Source organism: Oreochromis aureus, linkage group 11 (genome assembly GCF_013358895.1).
Source record: "Oreochromis aureus strain Israel breed Guangdong linkage group 11, ZZ_aureus, whole genome shotgun sequence".
NCBI lineage: Eukaryota > Metazoa > Chordata > Actinopteri > Cichliformes > Cichlidae > Oreochromis > Oreochromis aureus.
Window position 1 is genome coordinate 33,658,827 of NC_052952.1, and position 26,776 is coordinate 33,685,602.

General features: G+C 41.6%; 1 protein-coding gene across 1 annotated transcript in view; it reads right to left on the minus strand.

Moving 5' to 3' along the window:
• Positions 1-936: 936 nt before the first annotated feature.
• The window catches only part of LOC116311337 (inactive phospholipase C-like protein 2), a 43,761-nt gene continuing 17,921 nt past the window's right edge, over positions 937-26,776 (minus strand). Inside the window, exons 2-6 of the mRNA XM_031728426.2 lie at positions 19,517-21,997; positions 18,207-18,410; positions 12,160-12,235; positions 6,596-6,705; positions 937-5,070 (exon numbers count right to left, since the gene is read on the minus strand). Coding sequence (XP_031584286.1) covers positions 4,864-5,070; positions 6,596-6,705; positions 12,160-12,235; positions 18,207-18,410; positions 19,517-21,997 — 3,078 coding nt within the window. The 3' untranslated portion in view covers positions 937-4,863. The remainder of the gene's footprint in view (positions 5,071-6,595; positions 6,706-12,159; positions 12,236-18,206; positions 18,411-19,516; positions 21,998-26,776) is intronic.

Here is a 26,776-nt window from a genome sequence, read left to right on the forward strand (position 1 = left end):
AACCACAGCTAACTATCAATTAAACCTTTTTTAGTGACCATGTGTCAAATCGAGTATTGGTTACTTGCTCTTTTCTCAGTTTTTGCAGTTTTCTCAGTTAGGGACTCTAAACATAATACACTCCGTGACTGGCTATATAAATAAAGTTTATGTGTTTGGTAGCAACTGCACAGCTGTCTTAACCATAAAACAGGGTCTGCCTTTTCTTGCTACCTGTGCACGAGCGCTTGTGAGCGTGCATGCTGGCGACAGACCCATCCAAAGCAAGCCTAAGCTTTGTTTCCCCAGGCTCACTCTGCTCAGCTCAACACACAGGGAGCTAATCAATACTGATGCATGTGCAAAAAAAACCCCACAGCTGGGGGAGTTGGAGCGAGGCATCTCTGCCCTTGAAAATAGTCACATCTTTGTGGACTCGCGCACTGCGAACATGATTGATGTGAATATTAAAAGCGATACTAACCTTGGGAACATTTAGCATTCTTAAGGCTGTAATGTGACTTGGAATAAGAGCAGCAGGAGACTTGGATTTGATTCCTGGATTAGAAACCATTAGTGAGGCCTGCGTGAGTCAAAGCTGCAGGGAGGGGATGAAAAATAGGTGGAATATTCCTTTAACGCAAGAGGGATTTTCTTATTCTTTGAGAAGGAGCAAATGGGGATTCAGTATGACGCTGGGATGTAAATTACCTAACAGAGCAACCTACATTGGCAAAAATAGGCAGAAGCAGGGCTGACTGGAGTGGGAAGGTCAGTGTGACACGGTACAGCCTGAAGAAGAGTGGAGGACGGTTGCTGCAGGGAGGCGGGCGAGCTGATCACTGTGCAGTGAGAGAGCAGATCCCAGAAGGAAGTAAACACTGCCTAAGAACGAGGAAGCCATTCCTGCCCCCATGTTAGAAAGTATCATGTAAAGTCAAACACAAACACATGATCTATCCAACAATGTTTATTGAGTTCATTTTCTTTTTTATTTGACAGGTAAACAGACTTGAAATACAGCTGAAATGCTCTCAACAACAACTGTAATACGCCAACTGGCACAGCACTGACGTCTTGTTGTGGGTTCATGATCTGCAGGAAGTGTGGACAGCATTTTAAAAAAAAAAAAGAAAAGAAAAAAACGCACATCATCATGAGCAACGAGGAAGAATTTGAAAAAGGATGCAGACATTTATGGATGTGTTTGGCTACACTGACAGCTAGCAGTTAAATCATTTTTATTCTGTGGACAAAGATATTAATGTTCGGCTTGTTTGAAAAGGGCTTCCACCCTGTTTTAAAAGAAAAATCGTGCCACAACCCAAGTGATGTTTGTTGAGTGTAAAAGATGGGCAGCTGGTGAGCAGAGTCACAAAGTTAAACTTTTAAGGTTTCAGCCTTATCGCTTTATCGATTTATGATCCTGGATCTTCCTAAATCGCAACACCAGTGTCAAAGTCGCACTGACTTAATTTGTACTCTCCACAGATCATTAAGCTCTGCCCATAAGGCAACAAATAGATACTCCTATTGAAAATTTTCAAAAGGAGACCTTCTGTGGTCCAACACATTATTGTTGGACTCGTGTAGAGTAGCTTTCAGAATAATCCTCGGTGCCGTCCCTCAGGTCATCATCTGTCTGATCTAAACCAGATTCTCTTGATTGGCTGCCCCTCATGAACAAATCATTTAAATTGGTGGGTGGGGCTTCTGTGCACCTCAGGTGACCACATTAGGGATATCCGCTCTCACAGTTGGATAGCAGGAGGCCCACAGAGGTCACTCACACAAAGGCTGATCTCCATATTTGAAACTGGCCATGTTAAATATGAACATCCACTATTTTTATGTATATATGAAAGACGAGGATAACCGGCCTCCTTTTAAAGGCTCTGAAATGTCAAATGCATTTTACATCATTTTCTAGGCCTCCTTTGTCCAGTAATTAAAAATATCTACTTTACTATTGTGACATTATAAATAGAGATAATATTGGAGGGACAAATGAAAAGCAAGTCAATGGAGGAACGTAACAGTAAAGTCATGTTTAAAGACAACACCCTTTTCTCAGTCCCTGCTTGCACTTGGTTTTAGTTAGCAGTAACGAGGCACAGTTTAATCAAAGAGTAACTGTGGCTTGATTGCTGCTCTGTCACCAGGAATGGTTATGAAGCTTTTATTACTTTGAAGTCGGTGTCCTTCTCTGCCATCTCTTCAGACCTGAGTTTATATTCTTACAAAGGGTTGTCAAAGTGCTGTTAATCACAGACAGAAACTGCTTGAGCTGTCTGATACAGTTTTTCGTCACGTGAGAACTTAAGAGTGGACAAGTGGTGCTATGCAAAATGAAGCATTTCAGGGAAACATCTTTGTGGCGTAAACTGAATCCATAGCCTTTTGTTTTTGTACTTCCCATACAAAGTGAGTGCAGCGTGTTCTCATACCCGTGGTGTCAAATACTGCCATTCTTATCAAAGCTGCTAACGTCTCAGACACACAAGGAGTCCTGTGGCACCTCTGCCATGGTGCACCGGGGTACTGCAATAACAAGACAGGTTTTACTTTCAACTAAAGGTTTGTGGAGGACCTGGTGTTACAAGTAAATGCACAGGTTAAAATTTCAGTTTGCAGGGTTTTATAAATATAGCCAATCAGTATTTAGTATTGAACAAACGCAACTAAAACTTGTGACTTAACGTGTACTCACAATGGTTTCCCTGCACCTTGGCCAACATTACTCTCTCCTACCCAGACCTTCCAGGCACCAAGTGCACTTGAGTTTCTCTCAGCATCTCAAACATGGAAAGTATAAAAGATGGATGCGGCTTCCAGGTCTTTAAAGAGAAGCTAATGTGCCTTAAACTTGTATTCTTTCATGGCCAGCAGGGGGGCGATGACTCTGGGTGCAAAAAACCTCTGACGGTAGGGGAATCTCTGGTAAAATACCGACTTCTTCGCTTTCTGAATAACGTAAACGCTTCTAATGACGATGGGATCAATCGCTAGCTTTGGGTTTTCTTAAACAAATGGGGAAAGCGCTCTGCTTCATAACAGGATTTTACTAACCAGCGACAAAGTCACGGGGCTCCACCCAGTCTACAATCTGAGTTCCTGTCTCACAAGCTCCCAACACATGAGGTTAGTGATTTCAAGCATGTTGGGGTTCAATTAGGTCCCTTTTGTCCGTATAGATTTCATTACTTAACACTTAATCATGGAGACAGCTGTTGTGGACTGTGTAATGGTTGATGATTATCACTGTTTGTTGAACACTGGTTTTGACTTGTGGTTGTTTTCGTCTGTTAAAAATGGTAGGTGTAATAAGATTAAGGCTCATCCAGCACTTTTTTGGGGGGTCAATAATTTGTTCTATTTAATTCGGTTCTTTGTTAATTATTTTTTATTTGGTTGTTGTTTTCAAAACCATTGAAAATCCATTTAATATTACTGTGACCTTTGCACCAAGACAGAGGCCAAAGGTGCGTATGGTGCGCATGTCTTCAGCTGTGTCTTAGAGAGCGGCAGTGTTTGAAGCCTTGAGATGAGTCCCTGTAGGATCTATTCAATGATTCTGCTCAGCAAAACCAAGTAATTACAAGAAAACAGGCTGATGAGGTTTCTTTTTTTTCCACAGCCAGAACAGATTTCTCATTTGGTTTATTTTGAATATCTGTGGAATTGGTTGGGCTTTTTTTTTCTTGGAAGAAATCTCTAATCTTTTTAATATTTATTACAGGTTTCAGCACTCGTGTGGGAGGAGCACGCTCCAAAAATAAAAGCCCAAGATATTCCCCCATGAAATGCTAAAATGTGATTAAAACTGCGAGCTGTTGAGTGCATTAACGTCCAGTCACCGGTTTCTTCCGTGCAGTTGCTGGTTCAGAATTTTGAGACTTTGTTGTTGTTTGCACCAAAGAAACTGTATGAATACATTCTCTTATTCATCCTTCTGCCTCGACTTGTTGGAGCGCTCCGCCGGGAAAACTCGGGTCACTTCTCGTGATAAACCTCGTTACCAGATGTCCACAGACAAATAAAACTTTGTATTTCCACAGACATATTCATATATCTTTTATAAAATAAATCTTGTATTTCCAAGTGTACAATAATAAAATGATGCACTCTGCAGAAAAAAAGGTAACAGAAAACTCCATATATACATATAGTATACTGTTTTGGCAGACAAAAACATGGTTCAGTATTGTAAACAGCTCTTTACTCCCATTCACATGTGTTCGTCTACCATTTATTGACTTCTTCCGTCGGCTTGTTGTTCCTCCTGTCCCGTTACATTCATACAGTAAATCCAGAAAATTGTGCTTTAGGAAATCTCTTAAAACAATCCGCGGCTTTTTTTCCTTCATATCTTTTCTTAACACCTGTTCTGCTGAGTAGAAGTGCACTGTCTCCAAACAGTAGCTGAATGTCTTAAACAGTCTCGTGGCTGGTAGTTCACTCATCTCTCCTGGTTCAGTCAGGAGAAGAGTTGGGGTCAGAGGAATGGCAGCAAACTTGTGCAGTGGGGTGGAGGATGTAGAGATCTGAGCTTGATGACTGGGAAGGTTTGGTGGCACATGTGTAGCAAATGCTCCATTAGTAATTTACCAGTTTTCTAGACTTGAATAAACTTGCAGTGAAACTGTTCGGTGAACTGAGCCCGTGCCTGGAAAAGCAGCAGCATTTTACTGATGGCAGAAGTTGGAGAGGTTAAAGCTGCGCTTGGGATGCAGGAATGTTTGTGATGGAATGTGAAGAAACACTAGCGTGCACAGAGCAGTGTCTGGGTGAAGGACCAAAGGAGTGAAAGCAAGCTTTGGGTTTTGAGCTCAGGGGGCAGGAACAGAGTGGAGGTGTGAACGTGGGCGTCAGGTGTGCGGGTCTTTAGTTGTCCTCGTCCGTCAGCTCTTCCTCCGCCATGGCCTTCTCAGGGATGGCCTCGAGGCTGCATCTGCTCTTGGACTCAGAGGAGCCGAAGGAACCGCTCACCGCGCTACCTTTAGTCAGTTTACAGGTGAGCGCGGCATAGTGGATCTGCTTGAGGTTCTCCTGGACTTCGCTTCGGGCGTGCTTCAGTAGATCCGCCTGGCCCTGAGAGGTAAACGCAGATCACAGAGTCAGACAGCAGCAAGTTAGGTGTCGGGAAAAACTGTAGCTTGTAAAACTTCTTTCAGTTTCATTCGTGCAACGCCAATTCACTGTGCAAACATCGCAAGGGGTGTTACACTGTAAAATGAAGAAAACCATACAATATCAAAGAGCACCCCAAATATTTCATGGTATATTATTAGCATATATTTTCTATTCTCTATGAACAGCACTTGGGAACAGTGGGGTTAAAGACCTCTAGTTGAACCAGGCTCAGGGAGGAAGCTGCAGAGCTGATCGCTCTTACCTCTGTGTTTAGATTAATGTGTTGTAGAGTTGTGTCAGTGTCAGACTTTAGATGTTATTGGCTCAGAAAAGTTTATTACAAATGCTTTGTGAAGGTCACTGACTCACAGTCCATAAACATTCCAGTTTCACTAAACACGTCCCACAAATTTACCTCGTGCCTCTGCTGTGCAGTCACAAATGTAACAAATCATCCATCCGTCCATCTTTTTAAATGCTTGTCTAATTCAAGGTCACAGAGGGGGTGGAGCTTATCCCAGCTGTGACTGGGCCAGAGTCAGACCCCGAACAGGTCGCAGAGCTGAACACGTCTCCTGTATACTTTAATTTCACTGCAGTTGGTTTTATAAGCACAACATACAATTGAGTTTTTAATGAAAGTTGAATTGTTTTTCACACCTAGTTCTACTTGTATGCATTAACATTACCCGAACGTCTTTGCAGTTCTAACACTGAAACTCCACAGCTGGCTTAAATAGTTAATTTAAGTTAGTTAAAACACAAGTTATATGAAGAGACAATTTCATATTTTGTTTCTTTTATACTTGAGAACCTTTATCATTGTGGAACACGTCACTGTGAAAGAACATTTATGGCCGACTAGATCATTTTCCTGACCTACAATTAGATTTCCTCCCAGCAGACGAGACGCGGGGTGTTGCTCTGTCGTCACTTCCTTTAAATGTCAGAGTAGCTGATGTCAAAGCATTGCTGCAATCATCAATGTGCACTTTAGTTCATCTTGTCAGACTGACTATGATCAAAACTTTATCTGCACTGTAACACCTTATTGATTAACAGTGATCAGCTCTGGTTCCTAATGTTGCTGTGGCAGGGAACACTCTCTGTGCTTTTAGCCATAAATCATGCAGCTCACTGTAGCGTATCTATTTATTCCTTTCCTTTGTTTCGTTTGTATACAGTCTACATGCCATTGTAGCAGGATATAAGTAAGTAAGCTGAGCATATATCCCTGTCCCAACAATCTCAAGACTCCTCTAAGTACTTGCTTACAGGCATTTTTTTTTCTTCAACTGATGTCATGATGTCAAAAAGGATCAGAAGAAATGTGGCTTAAAGCGAGGTGAGAGGATGAACCGAGCAGGGCCCATTGTAGGATAAATAAAGGTTATTATGCAAAGCTCCTTTAAGCAATTTGGTGGCATTGGCCTCCATTAATAAAACTGGCTTGACTTATAAGTGATGTGACTGAAAATCTCACCTTGAGAATGGTGATGTTCCACGTGAAGCTCTCCACAGCCTTGTGCAGCTTTCTGCCTTTCAAGCCTTCCTTCACAGCCAGGTCGTGGAGGTTCTCGTGAAATTCCATAGCTGCGAGAGAGAAACAGAGAGAATGAGTGTCGAGTCAGTGCGGTGTTGGTTTAGGAAAGAAGAACAGCTGCTGCGAGAGTGGAGTCTGGGATATGCGACTGGCTGCTAGGCTTGTTGTCACTGTGAGGAAACACATGCGAGCAAAGACCCTGGCATGTACTGTCGACATTTCACATTTCTCCAGCAGCAGAAAACTTCAGTCTGTGGAAGTATAGAGATTCTCCGGATGTGGGAGAGCATTACTGTCTCCTCACTGCACACATACGGGGTGATAATGGATCGCAGTGGCCACAGTTACATACATACCAGGTCTGGAAAGCAGGTGAGATTGTCCTGTAGCATAAACTCAAGTGCCTGCCATGAAAATATTAACAGTCTTGTGGAAAGCAGATGTGATGGAAAATGTGGTCTGTTTTTCAGCTTTTCATTGACCGCAGAAGGAAAATGTATCCGACGTTTCTTGACACTGCTTTGTTTTATTAGAATCCACACAGTGTTTATACATTGATTTTCACTGGGATGTCCCTGTCAGTGGGGAACTGTTTTGTGCCTCTCTTCAGCATCATCAATGGGAAATCTATATCATGCAGTGACTAGTGTGCAAGTCCTGTGTAAACCCTTCTAATACAGGGATGCTAAGGGACAGGAGTACACAAATACAGATGAAGAGAAGGAAAGAAAAAAACTGAGGTGAATGAAACAGTGAGGCGGGATAAAAGAGACCCGGAAACAGAGAGAGTGTGGGAGACGGACACGACGCTCTTTCACTGTGGATTAGCATCACGGCCTCCCACAGAGGAGGGATTTGTCTCCTGAGGAGCTTTCCCACCTCTTCCCTCCTCTCCTATTTTTCCCCCTCCTTCCTCTGCGTGACTGAGTCTGACTAAGGACATGTTTAAAGTTGACTTTGCTTTGCAGTGCAGCAACAGGAAACTTCAGCCTGAGAGCCATAAACCAAAGGCAGACAGAGCAGAGACTCCATGACTGCGTAACATCTCTGCACTGGAAACTCCACATACATTTCCGCTTCTGATAACAGCTTGAGCCAGTCGTAGTTCCTGTCAGTGCTGTTGCCATGGAAACATGGTGTGCACGAGAGAGAGAGAGAGACAACCCCCCCCAACCCCCTTTGTGTGAAATCTCCATAATAGGTGTGTGGGGCTGGGCTGTTTTGGAGCCACTCAGCTGAGGATTTGCGTCTGTCACCAGACTTCAGGCATGAACACAACCTCAGGAAGCTGACAGGATTCACAGCCAGTTGTGACACATTTATCATATTTGAAGCAGATGTCACGTCACCGCTCCCAAGTCCCACTTTTGTTTTTTGCACTTTTGTATTTTCGCCACCATTTTTTGCTATAATCGAATGTGAAATGACATCTGTTTAATTCCAGGTCACTACTGTAACTACAGAGCTGCTGCTGCTGCTGCTGTGCACGTGAACCATGACAGTGCTGAAGAAGGTGCACGTCGCACACACACTTAACTCACACTGAAGGTTGCCTAGCAACATTTTATGGAGTCTGGCAGGCAAGAAAGGGGAAAGCTCGTTCTTAGTAAAGCATTTCAGACTCTAATCTCTGAGGTAATGCTGCAAGATGGCAACTGTACAGTAAAGACCACTTCGAGAAGGCTGAGGCATAATGTGAAGGATCGCAGCATGACCTAAATTTTTCAATAGGTTAAATTCATAATTCTTTCAGCAAGACAGGATCATATCTACTTATACCACACATGCCACTAAAACCTAATTTTATCAGACATGGAGTACAAATCCAGATTAAGCAATTATCCAGGTCTGGGTCACAGGGGCAGCAGTCTAAGCAGAGACGCCTGACCTCCCTCTCCCCACTACATCCCACAGGGCACTGAGACATTCCCAAGCCTGCCAAGAGACTTGGACTCTCCAGGATGTCATGGAGTCTGGAGTGCTCTGGGTAGGACATGCCAGAAACACATCGCATAGGTGGTGTCCAGGAGGCGTGAACTACATCTTTCAGTGCCGAGGGGGAGCTGTGGCTCTGCTCTGAGCCCCCCCTCACTGAGCTCTTCGCCCTGTGTCTGTGCCCAGACCCCCTTCAGAGTACACTACTCCCAGCTCGTGGCCATGGGTGAGGATAAAGCGTATATTGATCAGTAAATCTCAACTCATTCTTTACCACAATGGGCCAGTCCCCAGAGATGCTGCAACAACACAATAGCTTCTTGGTCAATTGTGCTTTTTTCTATTTATTGTTTAACATTGCTGAAATTAAGCTTTTTAGCTAAGAACTCACACAACTGTACGTGTAACCAGTTGTGTGCCTGTATTTATAAACTGGAGTGATGATAAAATGTTGAATCTTTGTAGAAATGTTCACAAATCTACATCTTAAAGTAGAAAAGCTGACAAGCAGTCAGATGATTAGCCACAAAATGAAAAAAATCAAAGTAATGGTTATTATATCCTTAAAATATCATAAATGAATAAATATCCATTTCCCTACAAACAGATTAAAGAAAGCTTAAAAGGGACAAGATTGTATCAGAACGTTTGATTTTTGAGAATCTGTCATTTTAACTTGTAAAATAAACTTTGCCTCTTTGCTTTGTATTCTGCCAAATGTCACAGTGGCTCCACTTTGCACTGAATACTGTAATTTTGCACTTGGCATTTAAAAGAACATCTTCTGTCCTGATCATGTTAGTCTGCAGCAGCTTTAGATCCCCCAAATGTTAATTGGAACCTAAGTGAGTATCGGGTGAGGGAGGTGACATCCCTGTTTGAGCTACAAACACCTGACTGAGTTCGCCGACACCACCTACGTCCATTTTTTCTTTCTCTCTCTCTCTCTCTCCCTCTCCTCCGTCTTGGGCCCCGTCTGATCTGATGTGATGGATTATTCACAGCTTTAATAGCTGCTCCTGCTGAAACATTCTGCTTTCTGTAAAGGGGGAATTGGGTTTGTACTGACCCAGTTTCTACTCAACAGACGCACAAAACCATGCTGCATGCACCGCTGGGATAGAATTATGTCAGTTTGGGATGGAAAATAAATCAATGTTCAAGTTCATCAGTTTGCCATCTGTTGTGTCCTAGTTTGCAATTGTTGGCTGTCTAATTTTCTCCAGCTGATTTTGGATAATCATATATAAATATACTTTGAGATTAAAGTCCCCATGAAGCTTCTATGGAAGCTTCTGAAATAAAAAATATGTTTGTCTTCTTAAATTTGTACTCCCGTCTTACTCATTTGTTTGACTATTGTTTTATTTACAAGTGTCCTTATATGCCCTTCCACACAGCAAGTGGCATATACTGCGCTGGCCGCTGCACTCTGCCTACATTTTTGAGGCAGCTCATGGTTTTCACGTGTACTATATGCTGTTTCATGTCGTTCTGCATTTCTATTGGTCGAAATGTATTCCACACAGGCCATGCAGTTCAACGCAGCTGAACCAGGAAACGCTCGCATTTGCTGCATTTGTCAGGTAGGACCAAGGAGCAACTTCTGCAAGAGTTTAACTGAATATAGCGTATAACATTTAATCAACGAGTGAACTGTTCACATGCCATACTCAGACTGTGTCTGCCTACAACACTTTACTAGCTATTATGATCCAGTTAAATTGTAATCTGCTATGAGCCAGGTTACACTAAAGAGGTGAATGCTCAACAAGAGTGATGCGCCGTTCTTTACCACTAAAATGTGGTTAATTCAAAACTCAATTTGGTAACCTGCGTAGGCATACTAGCATATTCAATTATATGATAATGGCCACTTTTTAAATCTCCTATAAATCAGTAACAAATCAAGATCAAGCATCTGCCCCGGAACACAACAGAACTGATAATGAAATGCAATTTTGTGAGGTAAAAATGATCTAATAATGCCTGGCAGGCATCTTTTTCAGGCTTTTATCTTTTTAACTACTTTACATGGAAGATAAGACAACACAACAGCTGGCACATGTAATCTCACTGTGGTAAGCCGGTAACAGTAACGTCATAGTCTAAATTTGTAAACTGCAGACAAACAAAAGCCAGAAAAGAGAAAAAAAAAAGATGCCTTTTGATGTGTACAATGAAGGCCGTACAGATCACAGGGTGTTATTATGGCTGAGGGACACAAACAGGTCATACATTTAGGACAGAAGCTGTTCTGAATTGTGCATGCTACAGTCCAAATTGGAACCAAACAGAAAATGGTCTAAATAAAAATTCAAAGGCTTTGGGGGATCTTTCTGATGTCAGTAAGTTCAAGTACATCTTTAGCCCAAAGCCACTGGCTGGTAATTGTTATGGTCTGGAAGGTGGTTGAACTGAAAAACACCAAAATGCCTTTGATTCACATTGCTTAAAAAGGCACAGTCGTCATCCTCTCTGATGCAGCAAGACAATAGACAATGAATATTTTATAAGTCATCCATCTGAAAGCCAATAAAGCTGAGCTGTGGTAATGATGGTCCATCTCTGCGCCCTTCCATTCTCACTAAGCGTTTCCAGCAGGCTTACTCGATGTTAAATTAGCCCTCTAGACTACTTAGACAGGATTCATTGTGAGAAAGTGCTACAATATGAATCACGTTAGCTTCAAAATTAAGAGGTTTTACCCATATTTGTGGTTCACTGCTGTAGCTGCTTCATGAAACGAGAACTGCCCCAAAATAAAAGCCAGTCCTCTTCAATCATTAACACAGACTAAAGAAAGAACGGTGCCTCCGGAGCCCATCTGTGTGCTGCATCTTAAATCCAGTGACCTATAAGGATGACCAAACTTGAATGGATTCGCTTTTCCCTTATTGACACAAAGTCGATATGTTACAATCAGCTAGTACAGGGGTGGGCAATCTCAGTCCACGAGGGCCGGTGTCCCTGCAGGTTTTAGATCTCACCTTGGGTCAACACACCTGAATCACATGATTAGTCCGTTACCAGGCCTCTGGAGAACTTCAGGACATGTTGAGGAGCTAATTTAGCCATTTAAATCAGCTGTGTTGGTTCGAGGACACATCTAAAACCTGCAGGGACACCGGCCCTCGTGGACTGAGATTGCCCACCCCTGGCCAAGACTCCATAAATGCATGGCGCTGTAACTGGTATAGAATGGCGTGTGTGTGGATAGACTGCCATCTATTAACTTCACACAGTCTTCCCCCATTTCACTCAGTCTCGAACCAGGTAATCAGAATACAGGACAGAGGCTCTTACAGGTGTGAATTAAACACCTCTATTTGAATGGCAGCTTTTCAAAGAGAAACAGTGACTGGATCACATTAATGAACATGAATCAAATGGTAATTCCACTGATGCAAATAAGAAAATTCTAATTAATTCATATTGACTGATCCCATGTCACCTCTGTGGCTTCAGAGGCAACATGGGGCCACAGGCAAACACTCAGATGCTGGTTAATGGTGTCAGGAAATTCTGCCTTTTAAGGGTTTTCCTCCTCCTGTGTGACTGTATCTTACCTGCTTTTTGGGTTTGGAGGATTCTCTCGTACACCCCCTCTGAGCTCTCTAGCAGCCCCTTGCTGGTCTGGATTACCTGAAAGCACACAAACATATTTGCTCACATTTGCCTTTAGTTTCCACATCAGCAAAAACTAGCATCCCACAACAAAGCAGGAAGCAGTCTGTCTGCTAGCAGGCAGTTTCTATCCAGGGAGTGCTCAGAAAACAAGTTGTTATTACAGGGGATGTGAGTGGGCAAGGCTGCTAAATTGCATTTTTGAAAGCCAAAATTAGAGGGTAGGAGACACAAGCAATTAGGTTGTTTATTAAAAGTTACTTTTCTTTCCTAAAACACCAACAGAGTCTTGTTTTAAATGAGAAAAATATATATGTGCAAATCTTACTTTGGTTGGAAAGTATTTTTTTCAAAGGAAGTGCTGATAATTAAGGTCATTTCAATTAAAAACATGTCAGTCATTCTGAAGCAGCAACACCATTACTGTGTTCTCTGTGAAGCTGCAGCTGCGACAGATGCTAAGTTTAGCTCCTCTGGTCTTATGCGCACCCCTAATTGAGTGCACAAACTCTGCTGACCTGCAGACTGTTTAAACTCTTGTGGCAATCCATTTACATATTAAATGCCAGCGCTGCTTCTTCCTAACAGTAAACAAAAAAAATAAATAAATAAATAACGAAAAAGCTTTTTTTAACACAAGGAAGACGGCAGCAGCATGTTGTTTCAGGAGGTTAATGGTGCATATGTAGGCTGTCAGAGACGGGGGTAAATAAGCATGGAGTAAACAGGGTGCCTGGCAGACCATCTGGATCTTTTGCCACAATTATTTTAGTAATAGCTTAAATTTTTTCATCTGATGGGGATGCTATTTATACCCTAATGCTGCATGGTCGTAATTGACTTGTTCATTCCCGGTGTGACTTAAGCATAGAGAGGTTGTGCTGCGAAGCCAGGCGGCCGGCTCAGCTGCCAACATTGAAATTAAGGAATGATAAACAGGGTTTTATTGCAGAGATTGGAGAGACAGAGCCAAAAACAAGCATCACTGTGGCCCCAACATCGATCTTTGGAGCCTGCCAGCCAGATCCCAGAGAAGAGGGCAATCAGGGAGGCCCGTACAGAGAGGGATAGAGGGAAAAATATATAGTACTTAATCCAACAGAGGCTGTAATTCACTGCTCTGACAGTCTTACTGTAATGACGCAGTCCCACCTCATCCTTAACTGGTGCTTAATCTGAACAAAACTTTGCACAAATATTATCACTCATACACTGATTATTAACAGTTCTTTGGATTTTCGTGTATATTATCTTCATCTCATCATCATCCTGCAATGCAATATTATGTTTTCTGTTTGTGTCTGCTTCGCGTGTCATGTTCAGCATACAGGGAGTGCAGAATTATTAGGCAAGTTGTATTTTTGAGGAATAATGTTATTATTGAACAACAACCATGTTCTCAATGAACCCAAAAAACTCATTAATATCAAAGCTGAATGTTTTTGGAAGTAGTTTTTAGTTTGTTTTAGTTTTAGCTATTTTAGGGGATATCTGTGTGTGCAGGTGACTATTACTGTGCATAATTATTAGGCAACTTAACAAAAACAAATATATACCCATTTCAATTATTTATTTTTACCAGTGAAACCAATATAACATCTCCACATTCACAAATATACATTTCTGACATTCAAAAACAAAACAAAAACAAATCAGCGACCAATATAGCCACCTTTCTTTGCAAGGACACTCAAAAGCCTGCCATCCATGGATTCTGTCAGTGTTTTGATCTGTTCACCATCAACATTGCGTGCAGCAGCAACCACAGCCTCCCAGACACTGTTCAGAGAGGTGTACTGTTTTCCTCCTTGTAAATCTCACATTTGATGATGGACCACAGGTTCTCAATGGGGTTCAGATCAGGTGAACAAGGAGGCCATGTCATTAGTTTTTCTTCTTTTATACCCTTTCTTGCCAGCCACGCTGTGGAGTACTTGGACGCGTGTGATGGAGCATTGTCCTGCATGAAAATCATGTTTTTCTTGAAGGATGCAGACTTCTTCCTGTACCACTGCTTGAAGAAGGTGTCTTCCAGAAACTGGCAGTAGGACTGGGAGTTGAGCTTGACTCCATCCTCAACCCGAAAAGGCCCCACAAGCTCATCTTTGATGATACCAGCCCAAACCAGTACTCCACCTCCACCTTGCAGGCGTCTGAGTCGGACTGGAGCTCTCTGCCCTTTACCAATCCAGCCACGGGCCCATCCATCTGGCCCATCAAGACTCACTCTCATTTCATCAGTCCATAAAACCTTAGAAAAATCAGTCTTGAGATATTTCTTGGCCCAGTCTTGACGTTTCAGCTTGTGTGTCTTGTTCAGTGGTGGTCGTCTTTCAGCCTTTCTTACCTTGGCCATGTCTCTGAGTATTGCACACCTTGTGCTTTTGGGCACTCCAGTGATGTTGCAGCTCTGAAATATGGCCAAACTGGTGGCAAGTGGCATCTTGGCAGCTGCACGCTTGACTTTTCTCAGTTCATGGGCAGTTATTTTGCGCCTTGGTTTTTCCACATGCTTCTTGCGACCCTGTTGACCATTTTGAATGAAACGCTTGATTGTTCGATGATCACGCTTCAGAAGCTTTGCAATTTTAAGACTGCTGCATCCCTCTGCAAGATATCTCACTATTTTTGACTTTTCTGAGCCTGTCAAGTCCTTCTTTTGACCCATTTTCCCAAAGGAAAGGAGGTTGCCTAATAATTATGCACACCTGATATAGGGTGCTGATGTCATTAGACCACACCCCTTCTCATTACAGAGATGCACATCACCTAATATGCTTAATTGGTAGTAGGCTTTCGAGCCTATACAACTTGGAGTAAGACAACATGCATGAAGAGGATGATGTGGACAAAATACTCATTTGCCTAATAATTCTGCACTCCCTGTACGCCGACCATACGTTACTCAGCGGTCGCCAAAATTTTGATCCGCAACTGAATTTTGTTGCCGAGTCACAAAAAAATACGTAAAGAAGAATTTGAAAAAGTGCCACAGACCTGGTTTGTATTTATTAAAGCTGTCTCTTTAAACAAAATCAAAACTATGGGACATTTTGCTACCATATAACTTCCTTCCAGAAGCACATTAGGCTTTTCTCATTTCTCTATTTAGTGCCTCATCATCTTCTCTGTCCTCCTGCCTGTGACTCCAAAATCCATCACTGGACACCACACTGAAGGATGCCTTCATTCCTAACATACCTCTCAAGGACAGAGGAGAGAGGAGTAATACTCGAGGATGCACAGAAGCGATTTTACCATCAGAATGTAAAAGGCACAGCACACAGCTTACCTTTACAATCCCAGGTGACACGACGACACCACAAACAACTGGATCTTTGCACTCGCATGCTGTTTCATTTATTTGCAATTCGGTTAATCACCTGCATGACAGCCTACCCTGTCACATTGCACCACGTTGTGAATTGCATCATGTGATCACATATCTGAATCAATAAAATACAGCAGTAGTTGGACTACAACAAAATTTATGTTGCTGCGGTGCCTTATTTATTCTGGATCACTTTAAATTGATGGCTGAGAGGCGAGGATGTCTCATTTTGTTGAATCCCCGTTGCCTCGATTCTTCTCTCCTCACATCTCTGGTGGGAGGGACTAAGATGAGAAGGGAGGATATGAGGAAAGGAATCGAGGGTGTATAATCCATGAAATTAGAGGGCTTTGTTTTGTTTTGTTTCCTACTGTTTTGGTCTTTTCAGATGTGTTAATAAGGAAAATCTGAAATAATGCCAGCCTTATCCTTTATGAGCATGTCGACAGACTTGTCACGGCCTGAGCTGCTGTTTTTTCTAACGCACTCTAAGAAAATGAGTGAGGACGCAGCAGACGTTTTTCTAAAGATAAATATAAACGTGCAGTCCCCCCCGCCCCCCCAAGCATGACTATGCAGAGTCATTGCCTGATACTGTGCTCAGTATGGGGGACAGACACCATTGCACAAACCCATATGGTGACTCACCATGTTCTTCTACAGGCAGTCATGACTAAGTGACTGTGGCTGTTTGTCTCACTCTGCAGCTGCAGTTGCGGCACTTAGAGCTGCCTCACACACTGTGATTACTTTCCTGATGGGTAAAGAAATTACTGTCTTGGTGGCAGACACAGCAAATCAAACGTCTTTAAAGGCATATTCTAGTAAGGTAAGTGGGTGGACTGCTCCCTATTTGCACACTAAACTGCATCCTCTAAATGTTATGGCCATCGTTATTATTATTATTACCACCCACATTAACAAAGACACAAACAGTCTTTTATTTTCAAGGTGACGTTAGTTTAATGATACATTTCTGCAAACTAAAACTAAAAAGAGAATATATTGTGAACAACCATCAATTTAATGTTATTAAAAATATTGTGTTAATGAGTCTTGTTTGATGTATGCGGTTACAGACATCCTAACAGAACCATGGTAGAACAAAGTTTATTCTCCAATAAAAGCCTAACATAAGGGTTTTGAAGTCCCCTTGGTTCGGTGTTTCAAAGACTTTGTATTTTCTCCATCTACACTCTGTGCCCTTAGTTAATCTATTGCAAGTACAAACAGAAATCAGACCATATTACCTAAGAGCTCGAGCTGGCATACTACCGAGTCTCTCCAGCTCTTTCTCTTAGCACACAAATGGGCAGCATTGAGACCCACATTCTGTTTTTGCCAATTAGGAGCTGAAAGCCTGGCTACTCCCTGCAGTGGATTTTGACACACTACCTGAATTTCTAATTGTACTTATCCATACATTATTTAACATTATTTTAAGGTTGCATCTCCTCTTTTTTCTTACGCGTATGCACTTGTCAGCTCATCTTTTGCCGCCACACCTTTGTGCTTGCCATCACTTCTGGCACTCTGCTGATGATCAAGGCCTGCAGCTTCACACCACTTAAGCCCTTGATCTTAATTTATTTGATTTTAGTTCCCAAACACCCGTCATTTTCTTCTTTCTTCCTCTCCAACTCAATTTTCCTGGCGCTCCTTCCATCAGGGCCAATTACCTAGCTTTCCATTCTCATGTCTGAATAGAGCAGAGGGGTCACCTTAATCGGTCTGCATCTGAATCCTATGTTCGTCCTTGAGTTGCAAGGTACGAAGCTTTTGCCATTTCCATTTTTTTAGTGTTTAATGCATAATGTATCATTTGGATAACAAATAATGCAAAAGCACAGGTGTGTGTACCCCTTCTTTGAATCAAGAGTTGAACCTAAAGGCAAAAGAGCCAAGAATGGAGTTTCTCTAATGGCCACACGGGACTGGTTCTAGAAGTAAGCCAGTCTTGTATTAACACGTCCATCTTTCCAGCAGTAAAAATCATGTTTACCGCCTGGTTTAAAAAAAAAGATTTTGGACTTTCTTTTCTTGAATGTTGATACCTAATCTATGTGGTTATTAAGTTTTCAAATCAGAGACAAAATTGTTCTCTTGTTGCTGTGCTTTTGCTAGAAAATCGCTTTTGCCTCCTTGTTCATGTTGTGCCAAGAATCAATGTCAGAGAACATCGTGTTTTAAGGTTAATGGTGTAGCTGGGAATAGCCTCAATGGCATGTTGCATAACTTGTAAACATTGATTTTATTACTTAACAGAACTCCAGCCCTGTTACCTAACCATCTCTGTGTGTCCCCATTAAGTCAAGTAAAGCCAAGTATTGATCTGATTGGCGTTGGTTTGCCTGGTTAGATCATCCCTTCCTGTTGATGGCAAAAGCATGCATGAGTAGAATGGGTTGCTGCCAAATCCAAATTAAGTTTTCTTTTCTATGCACTGCAAAAGAACCACGAGTTTGGACAACAAAGACAGAACACACTTAGATCCAGACGACAAGAGATTAAATTATGTCTGCTACTTTGTTTCTAGGCATTATTTCAGGTCATGGAACTGAATGCCTCTCTCCTCTTTTTATTTACTGTAATTTATGAGATTCACTAGAGTTACTACTGTGTAGTAAAGTGAATGAATCATGGAAAAAAACTGCTCACCATGTCATATGTGGTAACGACTTTCTTTAGGACCTCTGGTAGCAGGCCTTGAGGCTCTAAGTTGGGGTACTGCTCAGTGAGGTTGAACACCAGAAGGGGGTTATTGTCAGGCCCAGTCAGTCGAGGGGAAAGGGCCAAGATGCACTGCTTCAGGTTAGCCACTGCTGAAAGGCCGCACAGCTCTTTAAAGGACGCTATGGCATTCTGCAGAGAGTAGAGAAAGCGTAATTACAGTCGGGCTTGCATGAAATTATGCTGGTTTACACTGGCATGCCAAGCAAAACATACATCAAATGGCATAAGCATTACAAAAAGTCTAAAAGGAAAGGAACCTAATATTCCAGCTTTCGAAAATATGCCCTTCATCTGCCCCACAACCACACAGAACAGCACTTTCTCAAAGGAAGTGGCTGGAAGCTCATTCATTACCTGTGGGAACTTTCATTTTGGCTCTTATTAGCCACTCATAAACACTCAATCCTTTTGCACTGACACCAGGTTCACAAAGACACACAGACACACACAGAGACACAGATACCCTAACCTTCCTGTGAAAGGCCAAATTTAAATCCCACATAAACAACCAGAGGGAAAAACTGGCAGGAGGGCCAAGATGTGTTATAATCACAAGGCCAGTGGCTTGTTATCACACAATGACCGCAATGTAAACAACGCTACCAAAATAAAGCCTAATACAACGCCTGAAGAAACACAACCTGAGACCATCCACAGTGCAGAGACACTCGAGCAGTGTATTTCCTATGCAGCCCTTTGCATTTCTTTGAAAGCTTGAACAACGACATAAATGTCTCTTTTTCTGAAAAGAGGGATCACAGTAAGTATGTCTGGACTGGAGTCCATTAAATACTGTGGGTTAAAGCTAAGCAGTTAAAACAAACAGCTTTATATTGTTTTCCATCACTGGTACCATTAAAAAAATGTGGTCCAGTTTACACAATAGAAGTTATGAATAACTTCTATAACATGGATCTCGCCATTATGTTTGCTCGTTTCTCTCCATTCTTTGACACACATAAGGACTTGGTCAATCTAATTCAGTCCAGGGTGGTGGTTTTTGTTTCCTTTCCAAAGATGAAGTCTTTTAAATTACTTTAGATGTTTTGTATTAAATCTAGTTATAATTAATAGATTATGTTCAGTCTACTGTTCAGACATGTTCAGACATAAACTCTCCATGCATATCCATGCAGTACAAAATATATCTTGGATGACACTGTTAATTCAGACCCACTCTAATTAATCACACAAAAAAAGGGTGGGAAAAAAAAAATCAATACTTGATGCCTTACCTGCATGTTTTCTCTGAGGTCTGTTGCCTCTCTCAGTGGCTGAATGGCTGTTTTGAAGACATCATCCAGAGCTTTGATCAATAGCACCCTCATGCTTGCATACTCTCTACTCCTCTTGCCTTTTCGTACAGACAGCCCCCTTTTGTGAGGTTTGCCGCCTCCTCTTCGATTGGTTATTGCCACATGAACAAACAATAAGGTATGTGGCAGGACTTCCCCTGTCAGAGACTGCAGCGGAACATGGCGGAAACCTGGCTGCAGACACTCAAACGGGATTGTGTATTGACCGATAAACTCATCGCCGATATAGTCGTCATCCAGCACTACAAAGCGCACCATTGCAAGTTCAGGGAGGTTTATCTGAAACTCGAAGCTCTCGTCAAACAGAGGGTTGTCCCCGTTTTGGTTGACCGTTTTAGTCCTTTGCTCAGCGCAGTCGGCGGGAATGCCGTGTATTTCGACATACACGTAGGGATCTACTACGTCTCCTTTGGCACCTGAGCCTTTGGGTTTTGGGAAGTTTTGTCCACTGATAATCTTGATGTGCAAGAGCTGTGGAGAAACACCAGGCACTGAATCTTTAGTGTTGGCGCTGAAATATGAAACCTGCTCCCTCATGATCGCTGGACGCAGAACATAGCCACAGTTCCCATTCTGACGGAACCAGCCAATGTTTAAATCCATCATCAGGCCAGGAGTCTGGTAGTTCATTGCTACAATCTGACAGCCACACTTCCAGAAATCTTGTGGATTCATGTTGCTGGAGTCAATCCGCATGGGACTAGGGTAAACCCGTGCTAGGAACTTCTTGTTATAGTTAACAAAGTCACCTGGGAATTCACTAGCACAGCGACTGGCAAAGACTTCATTGAAAGAGCACAGCTCCCAATGCTTTTGTTTCTGGAAAGCTGTTGGGAAGTCTTTGAACTCCACAGACTTGCACAAAGTCACCAGATCAGACAGGTCCTTGGACAGCTGAAATTTCTTGAGTGCAACTGTCTGTTGTTCAGCAGTCTCAATGCTCATCCTTTGAGACATCTCTGCCCCCTCATCCTCATCTGTCACCTCACCTTCTGAAGCAGTGCAGTTTGTGCCCAACTTCTTACCCTTCAGTAGGATCTTCCCCTTCAGGTCATTAGGAGACGGAAGGTAACAGTCCTCAGGTTTTGGAGGATCTAGGTGGAGCTTGTCTCCAAGGATTTTCTTTAGGTGCTGGAACATGACTCTCTGTTGCTTCAAGGAGCAGTGGTTTTCTAAGCACAGTATCAATGGAAACTCAGAGGCAACAAAGGCATATTTGTTAATAACATCAATGACACTGCGAAAAACTATCTGTGAGGTCATTGTGTGACCAGTGTAAATTACAGGTTCATTATCAGGTCCGTCCCACACATCCAGCTCTACGCTGCGGCAGCCCATCTTGAGAGCACGGATATAGCCTGTCACATCAGAGGGGCCTCTGAACTGATCTTCTATCAGATAGGTGTTGTGTGATGCATTGATGTAGTAGTGGGACAAGGGTTGGTTCATGTCTTGGCAGACTGATTTATGTTCAGGGTCAAATATATGGCACTCTGAGGACATAAGATAGTTAGAGAATCCGTCCAAAGACAGCCAACCTTTGAGCTGGCCTTCTTTCGATTGCTCATAATTCTGAATTACCTCAAAGCTGGTCTCTTCGCTGACTTGTGCCATTCCCTGTTCTGCCTCCAGAAATATCATTAAGTCCTTGGTATCAAGAAATTCTTTATTACTGGAAAACTGAACAAAGAGAAAATATATTTCTGGTCTGGTACAAAGATCGTGAAAGACTTCAATGAACTCCTCTTTTGTCACATCCGAACCTGATTTGTCCTTAACTTTATGCAGCTCCTTGAATTTCAATTCTATTTTCACATTTTTGAGTCCTGGATTCAACTTTTTGACCAGCTGCACAGCAGTGCATATAGAAAGTTGCTTGCTGTTTGTAGTATCCTCCTCATCAAAAAGCTCACCTAACCACGATGAGCGCATGTTGTTCTGACTGCTCTCAATCATATTTAAGGTATGTTTCCCATAGGATATCAGGTACCTCAGCCCTGTGACCCACGTGTTGGCTACATCTGCAGTGTTCGCCACCAAGTCTAGGGACTCATAGTTCTCCCCAAAAATGACAGAGAAAGCACAGTCCTCTGATATCTGATCATAGGTTCCATTAGTTCTAAAAGTATCTGTGTTTTTGCCTGTCCGAACCTCTTTGATAGATTTTACATCGATTTTTGCCTTGTCTATTTCCTTCTTTGAAGGCTCCCATCTCAAAGACTGCATGTCGGCATCAAGGAGAAAGTAGCGATGGTAAATGCGCGAATTGGATCGCACTTTTTTGAGCTCAGAGCCATCCACCATGGCACTGATGCAATCACTTGCACTACTAATCTTCTTCTCAGTGGGCATGCTGCTGAATGAGACCGTCTTCTTTCTTTCCTTCCGCTGTTTTCCATCCTGCAGAGAAAAAGAAAAACACTGTGTATCAATAGAAATCTTTTCATTTAAAGTACAGGAAACAACAACAATGAAGATATGAAAGTACGCAGTGATTATCAAGGTCTAACTTTAAAAGGATAATGCCAGTCTAGGCTTACTTAAATCACATATTTAAAAAAGTACTGTTCCATGTGGTTCACTATTTTGTTTTTTCCCCCAGGTTAAGTCATCAATCCCTCTAGTAGACCTGTAGCACAATTTCTTTCCAACTCAAGAAAAATCTAAATACAGCACCCAACTGATGTAGCTCTACGTTCCTACCAGTATGCTGCCCACTCTGACATACTGTTTGCCCAGATAGTCTTCATTCTTGGTCCAACAGCAGCAACCTTGTTGGTTGACTTAAGGCACCTGTCGCTGAGTATTATACAGATACAACAAGGAATCTCCCTTAGGAGAGTATCGCCCACACGAATCCAGTCATCTACAGCAGTCACACGTCTGACATTTTCAATGAACCCTGCTCTTTCCATCGCAGCAGTTTCCTTCAGTACAACAGCATTTTACACTTGACATTATTTGAAGTCATTTCACAATTTTAGAAAAACCCACACCCTTATTAATCATCCTGTGGCAGCATTGTTCAGCTATATGATGTAACTAGACTACGTTCCAATGCATTCCAGTAGAAACATCAACCTTTATTTTCTTTTAATCCAATGACTGAATGACCGAAATGCTATTGTTTTTAGAGGCACAAAGGGATTGGCTACTCATTAGTACATCATGTATATAGAGGTCAAGATGCAGCAAAAGCAATGGACACTCCTGATAGTTCTCCCTGCTGCCGACAGCCCACTCTCAGTGAAATTGTTTATTAGTTTGTACAATTAAGATGTCAAAGTAGCTGGAATGATGAGGATGGACGGCTGAAACAAAATCTTCTACAACATAAAAACCATCTATACAACCAAGCGTAGTAATAAACATCTTACATAACAGAAATGATCAAGCCGATCAAGCAAATCTGTCAGTAGGCGCTTCTGAGATGAAACACAGACCGAAACAATTATATAATGTAATTTTTTTTCCAAATTGATTCATCAGCATCTGTGTGTTGGAGTATAACAAAACAGACACTGACTCTTATCTTGTGCCCCTGTAACAATCATGGATGGAGCTTATTTTGCAGTCTGTTGCTTAAGGTCAGTTCTTGCCCTAACCTAAACTGGGAATTCTTACATAATCCTTCTGATCTGGGCAAAAAGGTGGATTTTAGGATAGTCATCAGTAGGCAGTAACCATAATACAGTCAGTATAGGGAGATAAAAATACTGCACACACCCAGTGCACTACAATAGGTATAAATTGCCAAAGCACCCTTGTCTTACTATTTAATGTTTCCTTAGAAAAAAAACTGTTATGCAACAGTCTTTTTTCAGTCAGGTGATCCACAATATTTTCCGTTGCAAGTGCAGCTTCATTTAGCCTTACATGGTGTTTAAAAGACAACATAATCATGATCAGATGGGCTATTTATAACTACATTTATTTGTTTTATAGGGTACATATTAATCTCCATCACTTATCTCTGTTCATCTGTTTCTTTGCCAAGTCAAAGCACAGCACCAGATCAAGCTAGCTACAATTTCCCCGTAATGTTAACAGTTACAAGAAAGATGGTGATCTTTCTTTCCCTGCTGGCTTTTAGTCAGATTTAAAGGACCTTTATTTGGGATCCGTGGTCAACAATTAAGGGCTGTAACTTCATTAGAGTAGAAAAGTTCCACAGGACCATATGTTAGAAAAGTATGGGTGTAAATATATTTCATGAGCAAGACATTATAGCACCAGTAAGTACAAGCTGTATTCAGTACTTATCAACCTTATCTAACCCCCGCTCAGTCTGTTTAACATCACTGTGTGGTAACAAGGACTGTAAGCAAACACAGAAACATTATTTTCTTGGGTAAGCATCCAAAATACATGACCGTGCCACGCTATTAGTCATCCCTTCTTTGAATCCTCTGCAACCGAACAATACACAACAGGACAATCGAGGTTCAAGTTTCTCATTTTTGAGAAATATTCTGCATTAAGCCTCATTTCATTATGCTTATTACAGATGGTTTGGCTTTTTACTTTTATTACTATATTACTTTTTTTGAGAGAAGGAAAGCCGTGCTGCATTGTTAGGGCACGACAGTAGAACATAAATGAGATATTAAATGTTTTGTTTGTGCTTCACAATGCTGAGATAATACCCTGGGTATTACCATCAGACACCCTGAAAAAAGGAGGTTAATTCTAAGCCTTTATGTATGGTTTCAGTGTATGTTCGATATCTGTGTGTGTGTGTGTGTGTGTGTCGACAGCAAGATAGTGGGGGAGAGAACTAAGTAAGACCGCATATGTCCAACTGCTCAAAGATCCCATAGGAGTCTAAATTCCCTAATGGACTGAAAACTGCATTTTTTTCTGGCTCAGCGAGCAGTTATGAACTGTCTGTGCAACTGAAGACATCGCATGGGACCCATTACTCTTTCCTCTACTGTTCTACCTAAATCCTCGACAACAACCATCACCTCAGTCTCACTGCAGCATAAATCACCTTTTAGCTCTGTGCCAGGACAGGCTTAAATATACAGTAACAAAAATTAAGTGAATGAAATGAATTTCATCTGGGTACAAATACCTTTACACAAAGCCAAAACTGATGTACTGGACAGCTGATATCAGCCTCACTCAGATATGGCCATATCAGGGTATATCGCGTTAGATATGCAATAAATATAAACAATGAGGAAAAATTACCCATTTCGTGCAAATAAATAAATAATAAATTCAAGAGGAACTGTTTTTTGAAGATCGCCCTCCTTTCACAAAGCATTGCCAAATAGTTGTGGCTGACTTGTTACGTGGCAGACTTTGTCCAAACATAAAATGAGGTCTAGTCCAGAGGTCCAAAAAACTACTAAAATTTTTGTTAGTAGTCGTCTTCAGATTTCCATGTGTCCTCTGTTTCCATAGCAACATCTAATCTCGCCCCTCTATACGATCTTCTCGTGCCTGGCAGCTCGGAATGCATTCTTCAGTTTTAGTTGTTTTGCCAGCTTCCAGATAACCAGATAACGGTAAAAGCAAGGGAAAGAAATATTGAATACAAAAAAATATTTGCATATTTTAGCTGAGTTGTGCAGCACTAAGGGACTAGAAGAGCTGCAGAGCTTCCCGACAAACTACCTGATGTAACTCACTGTTACCACCTGGGGGCAATGCTAAAAACTTGTTGGACAACTAGAACAGACTTGTTCCTGCTTGTGCACGCAACGCAAATCAATAAAAACAAAACAATCCACTGGGTTTTATTAAGTAAAAAAATATTTTAACTAAGAAAAAGAAAGATATTAGATATTATATTGCAATTAAACTGATATTAGCTCACTATACTGTATGTATACAACAACAAACATACACAATCTTCCAGTAATGAGAATTCGGTTTTATTAAAATTAGCAAATGGGGACTTTTTGTTCTCTAGCTGCACTGCTGTCAAATCCCACAGGAGTTCAGACCTGGTGCAGACCCAGCTGTTTTTCTGTACCATATGGTAAGAGTCTGTTGGTCACATGAAGTGTGAAAGAGGTAACACAAGATAAATCTAACAGCTCTGCCATTTCCTGAGTGAATATAAATGAAACTTGTGACTAAAACTTGTTTTTCACACGAGTTTTTCATGCTGAAATTAAAAAGGAATATGTATTTAAAAAGGCCAACCTGCTGTATTTTTCCCATACTGTTTAACAGATTCACCTTTCATTTACGCAAGTATTTGTCTTCTGTTTGTTTGTTTTTCTGTGCAGTGGTCCAAAATAAGAACTTTTCAGTTGGGTATTTCAACCATCCATTTCTTAATCTCTAAGAGGTTTTGTGTTGTGTAATCTAACTGACATGGAGCGGGTTGATCAGCTGTGGCCTTTTTTGTCAGTTTGCGCAAAAGATGGCAGCCTGCAATAACTGTACTGTCTACTCTTTTAGGGGCAAATAATAATCCATGGCATTGTCCAAAATTGACTCACCAGACAAGGAGATTAGTGGAAGAAGAAAATCTAAAATCCGCAACCAAGCATATCTTTTCATTCAAAATAGTGAATTACCTATTTTCTATCATATATTAATTTGCTCCAGCTGTAGATTGGCAAATGACATCCATTCCCATCCCTTCTCTTAGACTAAGTAGAGTTTAAGTAAGAACAAACCTTCCTAGGATACAACAGGGGTAATGTTTAACTCCCACAAAGTGTGAGTAAATCAGGACAGGGTGTCCAACACCTAGCATGTGAGAAGCTAACCAAAACAGTCATAATGAACTATACTAAGAATCTCTACCCTGTTAACGGGCACTCTAGTTATGTCCTCGACTCATTTAGGTCACAAATTTTATTTCCATCTTTTATTCCACCTTTATGCCTTCTCCAGCCAAGACATGATTACTAGCCAGTCAAATCAAGGAATATGATGGGGCTGATCAATTATGGAAAAAAAATCTACTTGCAATTATTTTGGCATGTTCTGAGACCAAGATTAATTAACACCATAGCTGGGTGTTTGACACAATCGTGCATTTCTTGAACTTTTAAGGAAAACTGGCATTTTTTTTATGCTTGTCCTTGCCGGGCTTCTTGAAAACAAAGTGTGTGCGAAGGGCTGAACTGGTTTTTACTACTCTTTGTAATCAAAGCTGATCTAAACCTGCCACATCCTGTAGGGGGATGTGTTTGAGGTTTAACGAAGAGC